The 20,033-nt window shown below is 42.8% G+C and overlaps 1 protein-coding gene and 1 long non-coding RNA gene across 2 annotated transcripts in view; one reads left to right on the top strand and one right to left on the bottom strand.

Moving 5' to 3' along the window:
- The window catches only part of LOC140594949 (uncharacterized), a 93,103-nt gene extending 84,548 nt beyond the window's left edge, over positions 1-8,555 (bottom strand). The window contains exon 1 of the long non-coding RNA XR_011996222.1: positions 8,476-8,555. This is a non-coding gene — a long non-coding RNA (uncharacterized lncRNA). The remainder of the gene's footprint in view (positions 1-8,475) is intronic.
- A 4,106-nt stretch (positions 8,556-12,661) lies between these two features.
- ZNF397 (zinc finger protein 397) overlaps positions 12,662-20,033 on the top strand; it is a 42,757-nt gene continuing 35,385 nt past the window's right edge. The window contains exons 1-4 of the mRNA XM_072732194.1: positions 12,662-12,727; positions 14,183-14,679; positions 14,946-15,069; positions 17,735-18,765. Of these exons, the coding sequence (XP_072588295.1) occupies positions 14,263-14,679; positions 14,946-15,069; positions 17,735-18,765 (1,572 nt within the window). The 5' untranslated portion in view covers positions 12,662-12,727; positions 14,183-14,262. The remainder of the gene's footprint in view (positions 12,728-14,182; positions 14,680-14,945; positions 15,070-17,734; positions 18,766-20,033) is intronic.

The raw sequence follows: 20,033 nt of genomic DNA on the forward strand, positions 1-20,033 counted from the left end.
TGAGTTTATTTTTGGTTGGTCTGGTTAGATTCAGTCATTAGCAGAATGCATTCACTTGTGTGGTTTCATCATTTGATTTCATTCTGCCATGTTGTCATGCTTACTTACACAAACTGGTAACTCCATCCTTTTTAAAGCTTTAATTTTAAAGCTTTTAGAGATCCTGACACATTCTCTAAAGGGTTATTTCTTGAGTCCCATGGTTTTCAAGCAGTTTCCTGGGAGACTGAGAAATCAGCTGCTATTTAAACAAAAGACTAAACTGAGTAGACTGGCTTAACTGCACATCATTTACTCAAGATTTGTTTAAAATTATATAAAGGAATAGCCACTATGCTTAGAAATATGTTGAGTATGAATCTGTTTATGACCTGGAATTTTAAAGGAAACATGAAAACATCTCCTCACTGGCAACCGGGGCACAGCAGTAGGAGAGGCAGTCACTTAACAACATTCCAGGTCTACTGTAGCACTGATGGAGTTGCTACATACAGGACTAATTGTTAGAGCTTTCTGCCTCAGTCTACCCCAACTGTATGCAAGCAGCCCAGACAGTTTTTCAGTGTGTGTCAAAGTGAGGAAGACAGTGACAAAGATGGTAGTGTGGTTTGCTAAGAAATGAAACAATGGAAATTTACCAAAGAACTAAATGGTAATAAAAAAACATTTTAAGGATGACTTTAAAAAATAAGTACTTTTCATTTAATAATATGCTCAAGTGCTTTGCAGATCCAAGGATTACTATTCTGAGTAAGTCAAGAGGAGTAAATTATAACAAAGCCCTCCTAAGGGCTAAGGAAGACTTCACATGAAAAATAACATATACAGGGATCCCTGGGTGGCGCAGCTGTTTAGCGCCTGTCTTTGGCCCAGGGCGCGATCATGGAGACCTGGGATCGAATCCCACATCGGGCTCCCGGTGCATGGAGCCTGCTTCTCCCTCTGCCTGTGTCTCTGCCTCTCTCTCTCTGTGTGACTATCATAAATAAAATTTTAAAAAAAATTAGGTTCATTTGCTTGGATGTGGCAAATCGCTATTTAAGAAAAAAGGGGGGGGGGGGAATCCCTGGGTGGTGCAGCGGTTTGGCGCCTGCCTTTGGCCCAGGGCGTGATCCTGGGGACCCGGGATCGAATCCCACATCGGGCTCCCGGTGCATGGAGCCTGCTTCTCCCTCTGCCTATGTCTCTGCCTCTCTCTCTCTCTCTGTGACTATCATAAGTAAATAAATAAAAATTAAAAAAAAAAAGAAAAGAAAAAGAAAAAGAACATATACACTGTCCTTGAAGGATGAAGATTTCAACCAAAAGCAAAATGTTATTAAAGTCAGGACAAAGGCAAAGCAATTAACCTGAGTAGCAGGAGAGAAACAGAATATCATCTCTGGTATCCAAGTACACAGGTGGGTAATATGGTTCAGAAGGAGGAAGATGTTAAATGAAATGGGAAGGGTGTACACCTTGCAGTCTGAGGGTACAGCAAGGCAGCAAAAATTTACAAATAGAATGATTACATCATCACATCCATGTTAAGATTCCGGCAGTAGGGACCCCTGGGTGGCTACCTGGGTGGTTTAGCACCTGCCTTCGGCCCAGGGCTTGATCCTGGAGTCCCGGGATGGAGTCCTATGTCGGGCTCCTTGCATGGAGCCTGCTTCTTCTTCTGCCTATGTCTCTGCCTCTCTCACTCTCTCTTTGTGTCTCTCATGAATAAATAAAATCTTAAAAAAAAAAAAGAAAAGAAAAGATTCTGGCAGTAATCTGAAAGATGCATTGGAATAAGAGGCCAGATAGGGGTCAAGGTGATTAAGAATCTCTTACAAGAAAGATAATAAAGGCCTAAATTGAAATTTAGGTAAAGAAAGGTAAAGACAACAAAAAACTTGAGCTATTTTGGATGATAATAGGGCCAGAGTTTTAAAAATGAACAATTTTCACATTTCTGCTTAGTCATAAGACTATGAGGCAAAAAAATAATAAATAAGTTAATAAAGTAAGTCAATTACTCTATTATAATAATTCCACAATAATAAACCCATCATCAATAATAAAATTAAAAGTAAAGGAAGGTCATTGAATCGGATTTGGCTATGTGAATGTTGAAGCATTGTTGGACTGTTCACCAACACTGGGATAGATGTTCACACAAACCAGAAATTAAGATTTGGGACTTGGTAGATGTAATATTGTGATGTAATGAGAAATATCTAGTCTTCATTCTTGGCTCCTGGCACAGAGCTCTTAAAGCCCCTAGGATTTTCTGAGTGGTAGGAGTGAGAGAAGAGCCTTTTGTTACTCACAATAAGCCCCTGTCAAGTACACCTGAGTATATGCTAATGAGATGGAGCAAAGGGGTGGTCGCCAGGGGAACCAACCACATGATAATATGATTATAAAATTTTAATTTTCAGTCCCACAACCTACTTTTAACCTCCAGGAAAGGGAGAGGGGAATGGAGATGGAGTTAATCATCAATGGCCAATGATTTAATCAACTCTAGCTGTGAAATGGGACCAGATACACATATCTGGTATCCATAGGAACCCTAAACAAAAGAAGAGAGCTTCCAGGTTGGTGGCACAACCCAAATTCTGCAGAGACAGAAGATCCTGCGCTCAGGACTCTTTCTGACTTCACCCTAATGTCTCTTCATCTGGCTGTTCATTTGTAGCCTTTATAATAAACCAATAGTAGTAAGTAAAGAGCTTCCCTCCACCCTGATTTCTGTGAGCTATCATAACAAATTATCAAACCTTAGGGAGGTTTCAGGGACCTCCAATTCATAGCCAGGTTGGACGGAAGTGTGGGTAAGCTGGGAACCCACTACTTGTGACTGACATCTGAAGAGACAGTCTTGGGACTGAACCCTTAACCTGCAGAACGGGTGCCAACTCTTAGTAGCTAGCATCAGAACCTAATTGATTGTGGCACACCCAGTTGTGAAACTGGACAAGTGCCTGATATGGAAAACTCACATATCTGGTATCAGAAGGGTGATGAGTAGTAGAAAAACAGTTTTCCTTCAGCAGACAAGTCAGGAATAGGAAAACAGATGTGGGCATCACTTATGCACAAATAGAGTGAAGTCATTCTTCTAGAGAAAGAATATATATGAAGAGTGTTGAACATGAGCTTGGCAGTGGTATAAAGGAAGTAGATAGTAAAGAAATAGGAGCTAGCTAGGCCAAGTGTGAAGGAAGCATAGAAGGGGGTGGAGGATAGGCTGTCAAAAGTGACAAATACTATTGTTCAGAATGAATAAGGATTGAAAAGAGGCCATTGCAAGGTGCTGGCAATTACAAAGTCACTACCTTCAAAAGCTCAGCTTGAGAGGAATGGTATAAGGAAACTGAGTGGTGTCAGGCTGAGTAATGATCAAGTATGTATCCTTATCTCTATAGTCCCATAATTTCCAAAAATCATGTTAGTATAAAAGTAAATTATAAAAAAAGTAAATTATAGCTTTAAAATGTTTAATACTCCTTTTCATTTAAATTCAGTTAATTAACATATAATGTATTACTAGATGGTAAATATGTACTAAAGGTAAGTATGTAAAGAAGCCATCAATCAAACATTTTCTCCTGTGTTTGGTCCTATATTTCCTGGAGGAAAAACAACCCAAAATTCAGCTGCCCGAATTTTCCTTCCAAAGGGCAATTTTGAAGGGATTGGTCAAAACACCATATGAGGTTTGCCACCCACCCAATCAGACAGTAGATACAAAAACCACAAAGCCAAGCAAACTAAATCTGGTCACAATGGCTTTTCTGTAGCCAAGTGGCTCAATTTCCCTTTTTTTTTTTTAAGATTTTTATTTATTCATGAGAAGCAGAGACACAGGCATAGGGAGAAACAGGCTCCTGTGCAGGAAGCCGGACGACGGGGCACTCAATCCCAGGTCCCCAGGATCACACCCTGGGGAAGGCGGCACTAAACCGCTGAACCACCTAGGCTGCCCTCAATTTCCCATTTAAAGGTAAAACTACTTGGACATCTTCCCCACCACCACCACGAAACTACCCCCTAAATGCTTTCACTTAATATTGACATCAGGCCTCTGAGCCACTGAGAATATCCCTCTCCAACATGAGCTCACTGAGCTATGGTATATAGGTTTTTTTTTTTTTAAGACTTTATTTATTTGAGAGAGAGAGAGTGCTCACACACCCTTGAGGAGGGGGAGGGGCAGAAGGAGAGGGAGAAGCAGACTCCCCACTGAGCAGGGAGCCTTAAGTCCTGGGATCAAGACCTGAGCCCAAGGCAAATGCTTACCTACTGAGCCACCCAGGCGCCTGATGGTGTATAGTTTCTGATTTACTTTTTTTCTTTAGTAAACTCCTAATGCTTTTGTGACAAGAGGGGGAAAAAGCTTTTATTGTTTAAATGGTTCATTCAAGTCACTCTGACAGCCCCGGTTGGCATCTTAGGATAGGAATCCCAGTAGACTACAAAAAAGGACAAAAAATAAGAGAGATTTTGGTAGGTTTTGGTCTCTGCTGTATGCCCAGCACCTAAAGCAGGCTCTGGTACATGCAGACACCTCGACATAATTGTTTCAAGAATGGATCAGAACCCATTATCTGTCTGACTCTGAAATCTACACTGTACCACATCAATCTCCCAAACTAATCTGATAGAATCATCTGGGATATTTGTCAAAAACATAAATTCTAAGAAGACTCCCTAGGTGTTCTAATTGAAGGCCTAGAAATGCATATTCTTAACAAAGATCCTAAATAATTCTCACCACCAGGAAAATCCAGCTCTACAGCACTGTTGTGTCTTTTTTTTCTTTAAGTTTTTATTTATTTATTCATGAAAGACACAGAGAGGCAGAGACACAGGCAGAGGGAGAAGCAGGCTCCATGCAGGGAGCCTGATGCGGGACTTGATCCTGGTACTCCAGGATCACACCCTGGGCTGAAAGGAGGTGCTCAACCACTGAGCCACCCAGGTGTCCCAGCACTGTTCTTTCTTCCAGCCTCCACGTTCTTGTCACCATCATGACCCTTCCTCCCCTAATACCACAATACACAGTTGTTGAGAACTATTCTAAGTGTATTTATTTACATGATGCTCATAACTTTATAAGATAGGTAGGTACTATCCCTTTCCCCGTTTTTTAGAAGAATGAAGAAGAGAACATTTAAGAAACTTGCACAAGGTCACAGAGCTAATAATTGAGAAAGCAGGAATTTGAACCCCATGTTGCTCCAGAAACTGAACCCTTAACCATCATGTTATCCTGCGCATACCCACTGGTCCCATCCTCCCCAAGTGCTGGCCCCAAATATCCCTTTGGGTACCCATTTCCACTCCCAGTGATGAAAGTCAACTTGTAGTCTCTGAATACATGATCACAACTTTCAAACTGGTAGATTACATAAAGGAAGCTCCATAAATAGATATTCAATTGCGTCTTTTTAATAGCACCAAAAGATAGTCGCCATTTATAGGGGAAGTGTTATTACCTGCAGCAGTATAATCCCAATCACCAAAACATAATGTAATTTTAAAAAGCGAAATAAATCCAGAAAAGGTAAGAAAATTAGGTTGCACCTTCTGAAAAATATTTTAAAGTAATGTATTTGGCCTTCAGGGGGCTTAAATATTGGGTAGTATATAAACTAGTTTGTCCTTTACCACCATGCTGCCTGATAGGATTAAAAATTAATTTCTCATTAGGTGCCGTCAGAGAGAAACCCGATGGGTATTCAACAAATTCATCATTCTGTAGAAAATTTCAAGTAAAACCTAGATTTTCTTCTAAATGATTGCCACAACAAAAGAATTTAGGCAAATACTACAAGCTCAAGGTAAATTTTTAAGCAGATTAGATTTTTAAACATGTCCACTTAACCACAAATAATAGTCATAATGAAATGAAGTGACTGTCTTTTAGTATCAAAGTCCTATGGCTTTTTTAAGATTTTATTTATTCATGAGACACACACAGAGAGAAAGGCAGAGACATAGGAGGAGGGAAAAGCAGGCTCCCTGTGGGGAGCCTGATGCGGGACTAGATCCTAGAACCCCAGGATCATGACCTGAGCCAAAGGTAGATGCTCAACTGCTGAGCCACTCAGATGCTCTTCTATAGCTTTTTTTTTTTTTTTTAAGAAAAGCTTTCTCTCCAGATTCTAGTTTCCTATCCACAAAAACCAACAGAAAATGTTTTCACTCAGCTTTTAGCCGATTTGTTGATTTTATTACTCATCATAGTCCATGCATTTAGAAAGGCATCACCTTTTCCCCCTCTAATGTTAGAATTTATCTTTATTGAATCACCCCCAACCAGAACAGAATCCTCAGGGAAGGTCTTTCTGAAGTGGCTGATAAGATTAAGAGCTAGGATGAGACTGGTCATTGTGGTTAACCTGAAAAGGAAGGGGGAAAACACTGGAACAGGAAGAGTCCACCTGTAGCTCTAACTCCTTCTGGGCAATGATAAATGCATGAATGCACCTCATGAGCAACCGCAAGGACTTTGACATTGATGCAAAGAGAAACAACTGGGTAAATAAGGCCTTTGTTTACTGTTTGGAGTACTATAAACAAGCACTGTCTCGTTCTGTTAATACGTGTATTATCTGTCTCTAAAAAAATACAAAGCTAAACTGGTGACATCATGGTATCAGTAATAGAATATACTAGTGTAGTAACTATTTTGGATATCTATAGCTGATGATTTGGCATCTTGGAGTCACAGTGTCATGCTAATGGTCCAAGGTGTTTTTTTTGTTAGATGTTCTTGTTGCATATGTGTACTATTCAGGATCAGGCATTCGGGAAACCTATTACAAACCCTCCAGCCACAAGCCTCAACTGTGCGTTTTGCTTTCTACACCATAGGAAACATCCCCACCCAGCTACTTCCCAGCACTATAAAGAAAAGTTTAGTTCCCGTTCTCCCTCCATCTTCTCCCTGTTAGTAACCCCATGTTACTGGGGTTATCGTCCCGGTATGGCAAGCAGTGCCTCCCATCCTCCAGGGAATTGTAATAAACTCTTTCTTCAAAGGCAGTTATTGCCATGTCTCTCCTCTTACTCTATCCGATTAAAATAAATCCTGGGTTGAAATGGTCTCTTATTCAAAATCTTCCTTTCTGGACACTTGCCATCTTTGAACACTTCAAATACATACCTACTATCACTAGTTTTAGTTGTACTGAAAGGTAAACTGAGGGACATGAAAATTTTGAAGTGTTTTTGTTTTAAAGAAAGGCAGATTGCCGCATGCAACACCTCATTTGGATGTGTCTGGAGTCTTGGAAGCCTGACTGCCCTTTATTCTCCTACAAATGGACCTTGAGAACTTGTTTGGAGGTCCTAGCAGGGGAGCACACCTGCTTCTTTCTATACCCTTGACTGAAGAACTGTCCTCCTCTATCAGGGAAGGTCATCCTCTTAGACCAAGTGCACACAGCTTTGGGAGGAACACACATGAACTGGTGAGAGAGAAAAGGGACATCCGCCTAGCCAGCCAGATCAGCCAAATCAACCCTGTCCGTCAATGGGAAGACAGATGTCACAGCCACATCACCCTCACATCCAATTTTTTTTTTTTTAAAGATTTGAGAGAGAGCACAGTCACAAGCTAGGGACAGGAGCGCAGGAGAAAGAAAATCTCCAAGCAGACTCCCCACTGAGAACAGAACCCAATGCGGTGTTTGATCCCACAACCCATGAGATCAGGACCTGAATAGAAACCAAGAGTTGGACGCTTAACCCACTGAGCAACCCAGGGACCCTGTTTTGAAGGGTTTTTTTTTTGAGCAAACATCAATGTGAATCAGGCAGCACTAAGCTGAAAATGGCTAGGGGCACCTCACCAGCAGGAGCTAAGAGAAAGGCCTTATAGCTGACAGAAGGAAAAACAAATCAAAGAAATTCTTTGATTAGCTCTAACTTGTTGCCTTATTTGAGAAGGCCTAGTTGGCTGTTTCTGATTAACTGTTCTTAAGTTTCTAGTTCTTAATTTTGAGATTTTTGACGGCATCCACACTAGCTTAGGTTTTGGTTTGCTTGCCTAGGCTGCTAAGGCATTAGAGCCACCTCAGTGGCTCCTTGGCTAATTCCTTGAGCTAAGTCCGGCGCTCTCTCTTGTATGTTTGTGTGCTAGGCCATACTGGAGAGACAATGTGGAAAAGCAAAACCCCTTGTGGGGTTTATACTCTAGGATTTATAGTGGTAAGTGAAGTGAGAAAGCCTAGGTTTTATTTCATTCGAATCCCTCATTTTTCTTACCAGTGTTTCACATACACTAACGTTCAATAATATGTCTGGAATAAGGGAATGATCCATTTCCCTAAAGTGTCAGAAGCCATTTTCCTCTACCTTCTATTATTGGACACTGGTTTATGGTTAAGAGACTTTAAGCAAATATATCCCACTTGATAAAATTGAAGCAGAGCATTGTTGAAGGTGATAGTGATTCAAACAGTTAAACTTTACTGAATAAATAGCCCTACTCACCAATCACAAGTTTATGAACCTCATGAAGTGGGTCCTCACCAGATGCTGAATCTAGACACCTTGATCATGGACTTTCCAGCCTGCAGAACTGTGAGAAATAAATTTCTGTTGTTTATAAGCCACTGACTTTATGGTATTTTTGTTACAGTAGCCTAAACAGATTAAGACATCACATAAGTGGAAAATGTTGGCTAAGGCTCTTAAAAGTAATGAGTTACTATCCCACCAGAAGTGTTAACCAAGTCCTAGCCATAAATCTCCAATCTACATCTCTTGCAACAAAGTACTTGGTTTATATTTTAAATATACACACTATCTTATAAAGAATGACAGGAACTGTTTTTCTAGTGCCTCACTTTCTTACCTACATAGGTAAATCAGGTTATCTCTGTGAAGTAGAGGTTACTATTACACACTCAACATTCATCTGCCTATCCCCTTTTTCTCCCTGTTAGAAGGCAGAGGTGGGTCAGTAAAGTATCCTCCAAACTGAGAAGGTAGTTCGAGAATTTTTTTCTTAATTTATGTATTTATTTGAGAGACAGCAAGAGAAAGTATGTGTGCAAGCAGAGGGGTGAGGGGTGGATAGAGAGAATCTCAGGTACACTCCTCTGAGCACGGAGCCCACTGCAGGGCTCTATCTCAGGACCTTGATATCATGACCTGAGCCGAAACCAAGAGTTGGATGTTTAACCAATTGAGCCACCCAGGCACCCCAAGAAGGCACTCTGAGACCAGAAAAACAATACAAACTACCCCGTACTCTTTACACAGTCTAACTCAGGGCAACTTACAGGGAGAATTGGGCAGACAGATGATCTGGAGCACAATGCAGCTATTCTCCAGTAAATACAGACCTTAACCCCCAGCTTCTATAGAGCAAGCAGCATGGTGGTGAGGTCATACCGTGGTTTATCTCAAGTGGTGCTACCTGTGCACTAGTTCTATCTCTACTCGTTATCTAAAGTAGAACCTTCTGTGCACCAGTCATCTCTACTAGTTATCTAAAGTGGTGCCTTCTGTGTGTCATTTTAGGGAAGAGTAGAACAAGCCTTCCTGCATTCAGGTCAGGGCATGCATTAACCTCCACAGGACCTGAAACATGTAGCCTCAAGGGGAGATCATTGCGAAGGCATGAATAAGATGGAGGGCCAAAGATGGAATCAGTGTTGTCAGCACTCCTACACTGCCCTTAACATTTCTGCCTTTTTAATATAATTTTGGAGGATACTTAATATAATCCTAATTTTGTTTACCTTCCCCAGATTGTCTTTCAGGAGACGCTGGCCCCTCCTCACACCTGAGATATGAACCTCAATTGCCCTGAGTCCATCATGCGTACCTCACCACCCATGTTGGTGAAGGGCATAGACAGTTAAGGTAATTTTAATTAATAAGACACGTGAGGAAATCTGCTGAGGGGAAAGCTTTTCCTTAGTCTTGAAAAGGGGCAGAACATAATGGTGTTTCCTTTTTCTGCTTATGGATATCATCTGTAATCTTAAACTAAGTCATTTTAGGACCATAAGGGAAGCCTGATTAGAAAACAGGCCAAAACACTTAAAAATGGCAGAGCAAAAAGAGGGAAAGGACCTTCGTCCTTGGCAATATCGTCAAGCCATATTTGATGTATTTGGTTGGTTAACAACCAACCGTAGGGATGGCCTTATCTCCACACACAGAGCTATCTGGGATAATAAAAGGGCTTAAACAGTATGGACATTTAGTAAGGTTTGCTATTACTGCAATTGAATGCATTCCCTCTTGGGATGCCTGGGTGGCTCAGTGGTTAAGCCTCTGCCTTTGGCTCGGGACGTGATTTCGGGATCCTGGGATCAAGTCCAGCATCAGGGAGCCTGCTTCTCCCTCTGCCTGTGTCTCTGCCTCTCTGTGTGTATCTCATAAACAAATAAAATCTTTAAAGAAAGAAAGCATTCCTCCTCTCCGTGAATAGTTCCACACCGAAGTAGTAGACTCCTCCATATAAGAAATTGAGGTCAATTGGATATAAGGATAACTGCCTAAATTTCCTTCCATATTCAAGCTGCTCTTCCTATTAAAAGGTGGAGTCTATTTCCCCTGCCCATGAGTCTAGTCCTTCTGCCAACGGCATACAATGAAAGTAATGTAAGGCCAATTCCAAACCTAGGCCTTAAGAGAACTAGCCTATTCCCTTTCTCCTTCACTCTATTGGAAGCCCTGCACCATATAAGAAACTTAGGCTAAACTCATGAATGATGAGACTACACGGAGAGAGGCTCTACAGAGGAGAATCAAGTAACTCCAGCAAAAAGGCAGCTTCAAGACCACAGCAACATGAGTGAAGCTTTCTTGGACCTTCCAGTCCTAGTTAAGCCATGCTAGTGGACACCTCAGAGAGCATGAGCTAGCCATCTCTGCTAAGCCCTGCCTGAATTATTGACCACAAAATTGTGAACGATAAAACACCTGCTATTTTATTTATGCCACAACGGATAACTGAAACATACAGTAATATTACTTGTTCTCTTGATTTGTAAAATTACCCGTTGGTTCAAAAAGATTAATCACTAAATATTAATTAGTTAACTAAAGATTTAATCACTCTGAGACCTAATTATTTTTCCCCTAAATACATGTTTCTTAATGGTCTTAGCTTACAAAGGATAATGTTTCCATGTACACATTACCTTATACTAACATTTCAAAAATAATTAAAAAGAAAATATTTATTGAGTGCCTGGGTTGCTCAGTCCTTAAGGGTCTGCTGTCTGCCTTCTGCTCAGGTCCTAATCCCAGGATCTGGGATTCAGCCCAAATTGGACTCCCTGCTTAGCCCTGGAGGGAGGGGGGGTATCTGAGTCTCCCTCTCCCTCTGCTGCTCCCCCTACTTGTGCTCTGTCATGTAAATAAATAAAATCTTAAAGATAAATGTATTTATGGGACGCCTGGGGAGCTCAGTGGTTGAGTGTCTGCCTTCCCCCCAGGGCCGCATCCGGGGGTCCTGAGATGGAGTTGGCATCGGGCTCCCCGCAGGGAGCCTGCTTCTCCCTCTGCCTGTGTCTCTGCAGCTCTGTGTCTCTCATGAATAATAATTTTTTAAAAGATTGTATTTATTTATTTATTCATAGAGACACAGAGAGAGAATGAGAGGCAGAGACACAGGCAGAGGGAGAAGCAGGCTCCATGCAGGAGCCCGACGTCGGACTCCATCCAGGGTCTCCAGGATCGCGCCCCGGGCTGCAGGCGGCGCTAAACCGCGGCGCCACCGGGGCTGCCCTGAATAATAATTAAAAAAAAAAAAAAAAAAAATATTTAAAAATAAATAAAATAGAACAAAAAATATGTATTTGTAACAAATGAGTTGACAACCTTGCAAGTAAGAAAACCCATCGCAAATATAAAAAGAAAAATAGTAACACCTCAATTTTTTAAAAAAAAATGGGAAAAGCCATTTCCTTGAAAAACCAGAAATGGTCAATAAACACGAAAGGAAATAGCTTACCCTCAAGGTCCCTAATCTAAATGAAATGCAGGTTAAAGCCGCATGAAAGCATCATTTTTCACCTACTAAACGGCCAAAGAAAAACTCAATCACTAAGTCTTCATGCCAGCTGGGTTTCCAGCGGGAAACGGGACTACCCCGCGTTAGAGTCGCCCGGAACGACGGGGCCTTGCCGCCTGCTGCAGTCGCTGCTGGGCTTTGGGCAGTGTGCACGGCTGGCCAGGGCCCGATCGGACACCCTGCCGCGCGGGGCTGGGCTGTCGCAGGGCTGGAAGGGCATATGCATTCGGAAGAGCAGCACAAGTGGCGGCTATTTTCCGTTCAGTCCGTTCACCCACGCGTTTATTTTCGTCGGAGCTACTGGAAAAGCACTAAAATCACAGGAAAACCTTAACACTTTTCTGTTAGACTGCAGGTGAGCTAACAGCGCAGGTGTGCGGGCGGCGGGCGGCGAGCGGCGAGCCGCGGCGGCGAAGGCCAGGGTAGGAGGCAGCCGACCTGGGAGCGCGGCCCTCCGGTGCGGGGCGACCTCTCCCAAGGACACGGCTCCGGGGGCCCGCATGCTCCGCGGGGCTGCGCGCTGCCTGGGAGGGAAGGCGGTGGGAACGAAGGGACCGCGGCGCTGATTGGCTGCCCGTGAGCCGGGGGCGGGGCGCACGGAGGTTCCGGAGGCCGCGCGAGCGGAAGGCCGCGGGCGTGCACTTCCGGTCTTTGTGGCTCGGCGCTCCGAGTCGGCGGCTTGCTCGCCGGCCGCCCCTGGGCTTCGCGGTGAGGGACGCGGGCCCCGAGCGGAGGGAGGGTGGGGAGGACGCGCGGCCGGGCGGCGGGCGCGGGCGCGGGGTGAAGGCGCCCTGCTCGCCGGGCCTGCCCATCCCGGGTTTCCGAGCGGCCAGGGACCCAGAGGAGGCCAGCTCGAGCGCTTGCCGTCCAGCGGGAAGGGCAGTCCCTCGCCTGCTCCGCGACTTCACGGATGCTCTTGTTTAACTGGGCTGTAAAAATAGGCCGACGCGGCCGGGCTGGCTTGGTAAACCTAAGTAGTACCCCAAATCTTCTAAACCCCTCAAGTTACTGTAGTGTTAGGACCAAATTATATTGCTCTGTCCTGCCGTTTCATGGGCCATAATACCCTCCTGTCGATATTCACCCATCCTAGCATCAGGTCATGTGTGGTCTCGATCACAAAAATTCAATACATAATTATTTGTTGCCACATTTCACTCTAAAAAATGTTTACTTCCCCCCCACCCACCCAATATTTTGAGCTGGAGAACGGAGATTGACTTTTTTGCTGCTTTTGTGTCTCTGTGATCAAAGACAAGTTTTTGAGCACACAGTGAGCATTTAACAAACAGTTCTTGGTTAATTCCTCTGTAGATTCATTTACTCAGGAGCAGAAACCTTTGTGTTCTTAATGCCTGGCTCACAACAGAGCCCATGGTGAGTGCCTCCGTGTTTGTTGAAGAAATGCCCTGAAAACTAAAATCGATCAAATGGCAGTTATTTTTTAAAAGTTTTTTTTTTTTTAATCTGAATGAACTCATGTTTAATATGAAATCTTAAAGATGTTACTCCCCCTGCAAATGTAAACATTATTTGCCGTAGATAGAAGGTAACTAAAAAATAAAATTTTAAAAGCCCAGCATTATTGGGCCCCTGGGTGGTTCAGTGGTTGAGCCTCTGCTTTTGGCTCAGGTCGTGATCCCAGCGTCCTGGGATCAGTCCCGCATCAGGCGCCCTGCAGGGAGCCTGCTTCTCCCTCTGCCTGTGTCTCTGCCTCCCTCTGTCTCTCGTCAATAAATAAATAAAATCTTTTTTTTAAAAAAGCCAGCATTATTAAATCCTAGCTACGTATTGTTATTCTTGGAAGTCTGAGCCTTATAGTTGTTAAAAAGAGTTCAGCAAGTTTTACAGACAAGTTAAAGACAGATTTTTTTTTTCTCCTTGATACCATCAAAATTGAAAGAATTGAAAAGGAAACTTCTCATCTGATTCATATTAATATTGCATTCTTTTGCTTTTAAAATTTCTTATAGTATTAGTGGCAGAAATTCTAAATGGGTGATACATGGGATGAGTGATCTTTAGTTTGTCACTTTATTATTATTTAGTTACAGCCTCAAACTTGTTCCCTTTCAACATATTACAGGGATGACTGACCTTTATTATAAGTTCTTAGATATTTTTTTTTCACTTGTATAAGTTAACTGTTTTTATATATTTCAGGAAAGAAGAGATTACTCCAAGAAACTCTGAAGTATAATAGCCAGTTTTAGTGAGCTTTTTGCTAAGCTGTTTAGGCCAGGATGGCTGTGGAATCCAGAGCGGTTTCAACCTTGGTCCCTCAAAATTCTCAAGATCAAGAACTAATACTAGTGAAAGTAGAAGAAAGCCTTTCCTGGGGTCAGAAATTTAAGCAGAGCGGGAGTATCAGATCCTGCCAAGAATTGTTTCGCCAGCAGTTCAGAAAGTTTTGCTACCAGGAGACACCTGGACCCCGGGAAGCTCTGGGCCGACTCCAGGAGCTTTGCTATCAGTGGCTCATGCCAGAGTTACACACAAAGGAGCAGATCCTAGAACTGCTGGTGCTGGAGCAGTTTCTGAGCATCTTGCCTGAGGAACTACAGATCTGGGTTCAGCAACATAGTCCAAAAAGTGGCGAGGAAGCTGTGACCCTGTTGGAGGATTTGGAGAGGGAATTTGATGATCCAGGGCAGCAGCAGGTGGGAACAGGGAGATGTGAAATGTTGTGGGAAGAGAAATTTACAGACTAGAGCATGTGGCACTCCCATAGCAGTGGAATGAAAAATTGTACTGAATCATACCCTGAAGTGACTACTATGGCCCTACCTATCTGTATCCTTAAGTAATTCTTTTTTCCCCTATTACTCATCCCCGGGAGATGTCTTCATTGACCTCTTTGCAATTTTGACTAAGCATTTTCCCTAGGAAGTTTCTCACAAAGCTAACCATATTTTACTGATTTCAGGGACCAGCAGTGCCATGGAAGGATTTGACATGTCTTGGAACATCCCAAGAGTTAACAAACATCCAACTCCAGCCTTTAAAGACACAGCTGAAACCCTGGGAACCTTGCCTTTCCCCTAAAAGTGGTAAGAAAGTAGAAACTCATCTGGGAACTGTTACCAGGCCCCTGGTTTTGAGGATACAGAATTAATTGCATTTTACAAACTTGCCGTATGTGAGCCTCACCTGTCTTACTGTAGACCAGGGGTACCCACTTTAGCAGCTTTGTATTCAGCAACCCTCATGAAGTGCAGTCATCCCTTTGCGTTTAAGTTTCCCTGTCATTTCTTCACTTATTCCTTGATTGTATAACTTAATAAGGTGCTAACACACATCTGGTACTGCGTGAGGCACTGGATCTCTACCTTCAAGGAATTTTTAGATCTAGTTGGAGTAATAGATAAGCAAAAAGGCAGTGGCAGTATAGTAAGTTACAGAGTAAATGTGGGCTCTAGGTACTATGGGGGCACATATACACCCCTAACACACCTAACCCAATGTTAGAGATTCAAGGAGTACTTCTTGACAGAGACACCTCAACTAAGATTTGAACTATGAGTAAGGAGAGAACCAGAGGAGGGAGGAATTGGGTCCCATCCTAAAGGGAAAAGCTTTTTTCTACTCACAACACTTCTGAACTGGATTGTGGGGTTTTCCTCACATTAAGCAGCACCAATTATGAGCGTAATTACCCAGAATTAGTACTCACCCCACAGGTTAAAGTTTTGGCCCCACAAGACTGCCTCCCTCCCCACCCCCCACTTCAGATGGCAATTGCATGTAATGAATCCCCCCAGGTCACCCACACTTCTGTCCAATTGACTGTAAATCTGACATTGTGAGACTACCTCCTCGGGTTTCATAATTTGTTATAATAGCCCACAGAACTCAGGGAAACACCTTGCTTATTACTCTTACCAGTTTATAAAGGACATAAGTGAACAGCCAGGTGAAGAGGTACATAGAGCAAGATCCAGAAGGGTTGAGAGCACAGGAGCTTCTGTCCCTGTGATGTTAGAGGTTCAACATTGTGGCACTTGGATGTATTCACCATCCCAGAAGTTCTCTTAACTCCTTTGTATAAGGTTTTTATAGAAGTTTCATTACATAGACGTGGTTGGTGAAATCATTGGCCATTGGTGGTTAAATCTCCAGTCCCTCTCCCTGGAGGTCAGAAGGTGGGGTGGAAAGTTCAGCCTTCTAATCAGGTAGTTGGTTCCTTCGCCTGGACAGCCCCTACCCTTCAGGAGTTACCTCATTAGCATAAACTGGTTGATAGGGGCTTATGAATAACAAAAGACACTCCTCACCTCACCTCTACCACTTATGAAATTACAAGGGCTTTAAAAGCTCTGTGCCAGGAACTGAGGATGCAGACCAAATATATATTTCCTATATTACAATATCACACAAGTAAAGGCCACAAAGTCCTGAAGGTGAGAGAATACAACTCATTCTGGGAACTTCGGGTAATTCAACTTAACTTGAATGGAGAATTCATAGGGGAGAGAAGGCAAGACACAACCAGGGAGGAAAATGGGACCCAGGCTGCAAAAACTTGTAGATCGTCCTAATTAGTTTTAACAGTACAGTGGAGCACATTTGAAAGATTTTAGGTAAGAGAGTAGTTGATTGGACTTGTGTTTTAGAACTTACCTGTAGATTGGAGGATAGATCTGAGGTAGGCAGGAGTAGAGTCCCCTTAGAGACTGTTGTAATCTAAATGGCCACAGTGAATAAATCAAAATGTATTCTGAGTGATGAGGAAGATCGAAGCTGCCTTCTGTTCACCAGTATTCAAATTACATTGCAGTAGCTGGTCATGGTTAAAAGTGAAGAATTTGGGAAAGGAGTTGAGGATAATACTCAGGTTTGAGTCTTGAACAACTTGGTTAATGATGGTGCTATTTGTGTAAATGAGAAAATATAAGGAAAAAATACATCTGATGATGTGTTTAGTCTGGGCTATTTTGATGCTTGTGAAGAACTCACAAGTAATCCCCCAATTAGCATTGGAGATGAGAGTCTAAAGATTAGTAGAGTGTATTGGGATAGAATTGGGGCCTGGGGAGACAATAGCTTATAAGTAGTGACTGAAACCTAGGGGGAGAGTTTGAAGATTAAGGGTACGAGAAAGCCCAGAACAGAATCTGAAAGACCTTGTATTTGAGTGATAGGTCTTGAATCTAAGAAATCAGGCTAAGATAGGTGGAAGAGAAATGTCCAGAAGGAAGGTTGGTCCCCAGTGAAGGTGCTACAGAAAAGCTAAGATCCAGAAAGTATTGGATTAAGCAGCTATGAAGTTGGTGACCTTGATGAGAGTAGCGAGGGCGTGTGCAGGTAAGGCAGAAACCAGACTGCAGACAGATGAGTACAGATAACTTTTCAAAAAGCTTTATTCTGATTGGAAGTGAGGTTGCATGAGGAAGATGTGTAGGCAAGGAGAAATTTGGGCTTATTTATATGCTGATGAACAGGAGTCAGCAGAGAAAGAGGTTGAAAACCATAGGAAGAGAATGGTAGCACATTGATCAGTTGAAGTTTCAGAGGAAGCAGGAAAGAATAAACTTCCAACTGTAGATGTAGGCCTACATAGTATTAGAAAGGTGGAGGGGCCAGTATGGGCAGTTAAGGAAAAGATATATGTGGACTGTGACCTCTTGTGGATGGAACCCTCTGTTTTCTATCACATGGAGAGTGGGTATTGAAAGTGACTAGAAAAATAAAAGTCTGTTTTTGCTGTTATTTCAGATTGTGAGAACAGTGAATCAGCGACTAAGAAGGACATTTCAGGAGAAAAATCACAAGGACTTCCCCAGGAACCTTCGTCTGGAGGAGTTAGTGAACACGAAAGCAATTTAGAGTGTCAACAAGAAAGTGCTACAGGGGAGAAATTAAGAAGATCCCCTTCCCAGGGGGGCAGTTTTAGTCAAGTAATCTTCACACACAGATCTCTAGGAAAGAGAGACCATCATGAGCCTCAAAGCGGCTTGATTCTAAGTGCAAACTCTATAACTTATCAGAAAGTTGCTACAGAAGAGAGACCTTATAGATGTGATGTGTGTGGGCACAGCTTCAAACAGCATTCCTCTCTAACGCAACATCAGAGAATCCATACTGGAGAAAAGCCCTATAAATGTAACCAGTGTGGGAAGGCTTTCAGTTTGAGGTCATACCTTATTATTCATCAGAGAATTCACAGTGGTGAGAAAGCATATGAATGTAGTGAATGTGGGAAAGCCTTCAATCAGAGCTCAGCCCTCATTAGACATCGCAAAATTCATACCGGTGAGAAGGCTTGTAAATGTAACGAATGTGGCAAAGCATTCAGTCAAAGCTCCTATCTCATTATACATCAAAGAATTCACACTGGCGAGAAACCCTATGAGTGTAACGAGTGTGGGAAAACCTTTAGCCAAAGCTCAAAGCTTATTAGACACCAGCGAATTCATACGGGAGAGAGACCTTATGAGTGTAATGAATGTGGAAAAGCTTTCAGGCAGAGTTCAGAGCTGATAACCCATCAGAGAATACATAGTGGAGAGAAGCCTTATGAATGTAATGAGTGTGGAAAAGCTTTCAGTTTGAGCTCAAACCTCATCAGACACCAGAGAATTCATAGTGGAGAGGAACCTTATCAGTGTAATGAATGTGGCAAAACCTTCAAAAGGAGCTCAGCCCTTGTTCAGCATCAAAGAATCCACTCTGGGGATGAAGCTTATATCTGTAATGAATGTGGGAAGGCTTTCAGGCACAGATCAGTCCTTATGCGCCACCAGAGAGTCCACACTGTAAAATAACTGTTGAATACAATGAATGGTGTAAATATTCTGGTCAGAATTATATCTTGTTAGTTGAAAAGGTTTACTTTGGAATGAGACTCCAGGCTGGTAAACTGCCAGGTCTGGAGTCATTCCGACTTAATGCAGCACTTCCCAATGCTACAGCAAATTGTCCCCCGAAAGCTTTTCCTGTGACGAATCAGAACAGCAAATGGAAGAATCACTGCTTCCAGCTTTTCTCTTAACATTAGGAATACTCAGGAAATAAGAAAACTGGGAATATAACATTAAAACCTCATTTTCATGAGAATGTCATAAAGAGGGTACAGCAACCCAGGCTGTCACTGCATCTAATTGTCCACATGCCAGGTTTGGTATACTGTATGAACAGTAAGAGGGTCATTTTGTCCCAGGAACACAAAAGTTTACTGACCAGTTATGAACAGTGACAGGGCAGCAAGACAGATGGGGAAATGGTTTATCAATGATTTATTGAGCCCAGGGCGGTCCAGAAATGAGGAAGTGAAAATAATACAAATTAATTTATCCAACAGTTATTTTTTGTGGGCCTGTGTTGTGCCAGGCACTAGGACTACAATGGGAAATAAAGACTGTCTACAGTTGAATGGACAAGGCAAACCGGCAGTGGCATTATGGCGTGATCAGTGCTATGTGACCTTAATGAGTACCTGACCCAGCCTTGGATCAGGGAAAGTTTCTGAGAAGAAAACGATCTGAAGGATGAACAGGAGTTAGCCAGGGGAGTAGGCAGGCAGGCCAGGGAAGAATATTCCCAGGAGAGGGAACAAGAGACCAAGGAAGAATGTCTGGCACATCCTGAGAAATTTTAAAAGGCCAATTTGTGTGGAGTGTTGCTGTTGAGTTCCTTTTGAAGTGGAGTCATGTCTGTAAGAGAGGCATGGATGTAGCCAGATCCTCTTAAGCAGTGTCTGTAGCAAAATAAGAATCAGTGGAGAAGCTTCTGTTATTAGAGAAAACCTGGAGTTCTTGGACCACAGGGTAGAGTGGAGCTTTTTCTTGGTCAGCTGTGGGCTGGGGAAAGGGTTAAACTAGTTTCCTTGCCTCTAGGCTAAGGTAGACCTTGTGCATGTTTGGAGGAGGCCAGATGGTTAGAAAGAGCCCAGCCTAGCAGTTAAGCCCCTGTTAGAGTTCTAAATCTTCCCACTAAACAGAAGGACTCCTTTGGTTCTTCAGACTATCAGAGCTGCTGTCTGCTTCCTGCTAACTCACAAAGCCCTGGGTCAGAA

The sequence above is a fragment of the Vulpes vulpes genome, chromosome 13, assembly GCF_048418805.1.
Source record: "Vulpes vulpes isolate BD-2025 chromosome 13, VulVul3, whole genome shotgun sequence".
NCBI lineage: Eukaryota > Metazoa > Chordata > Mammalia > Carnivora > Canidae > Vulpes > Vulpes vulpes.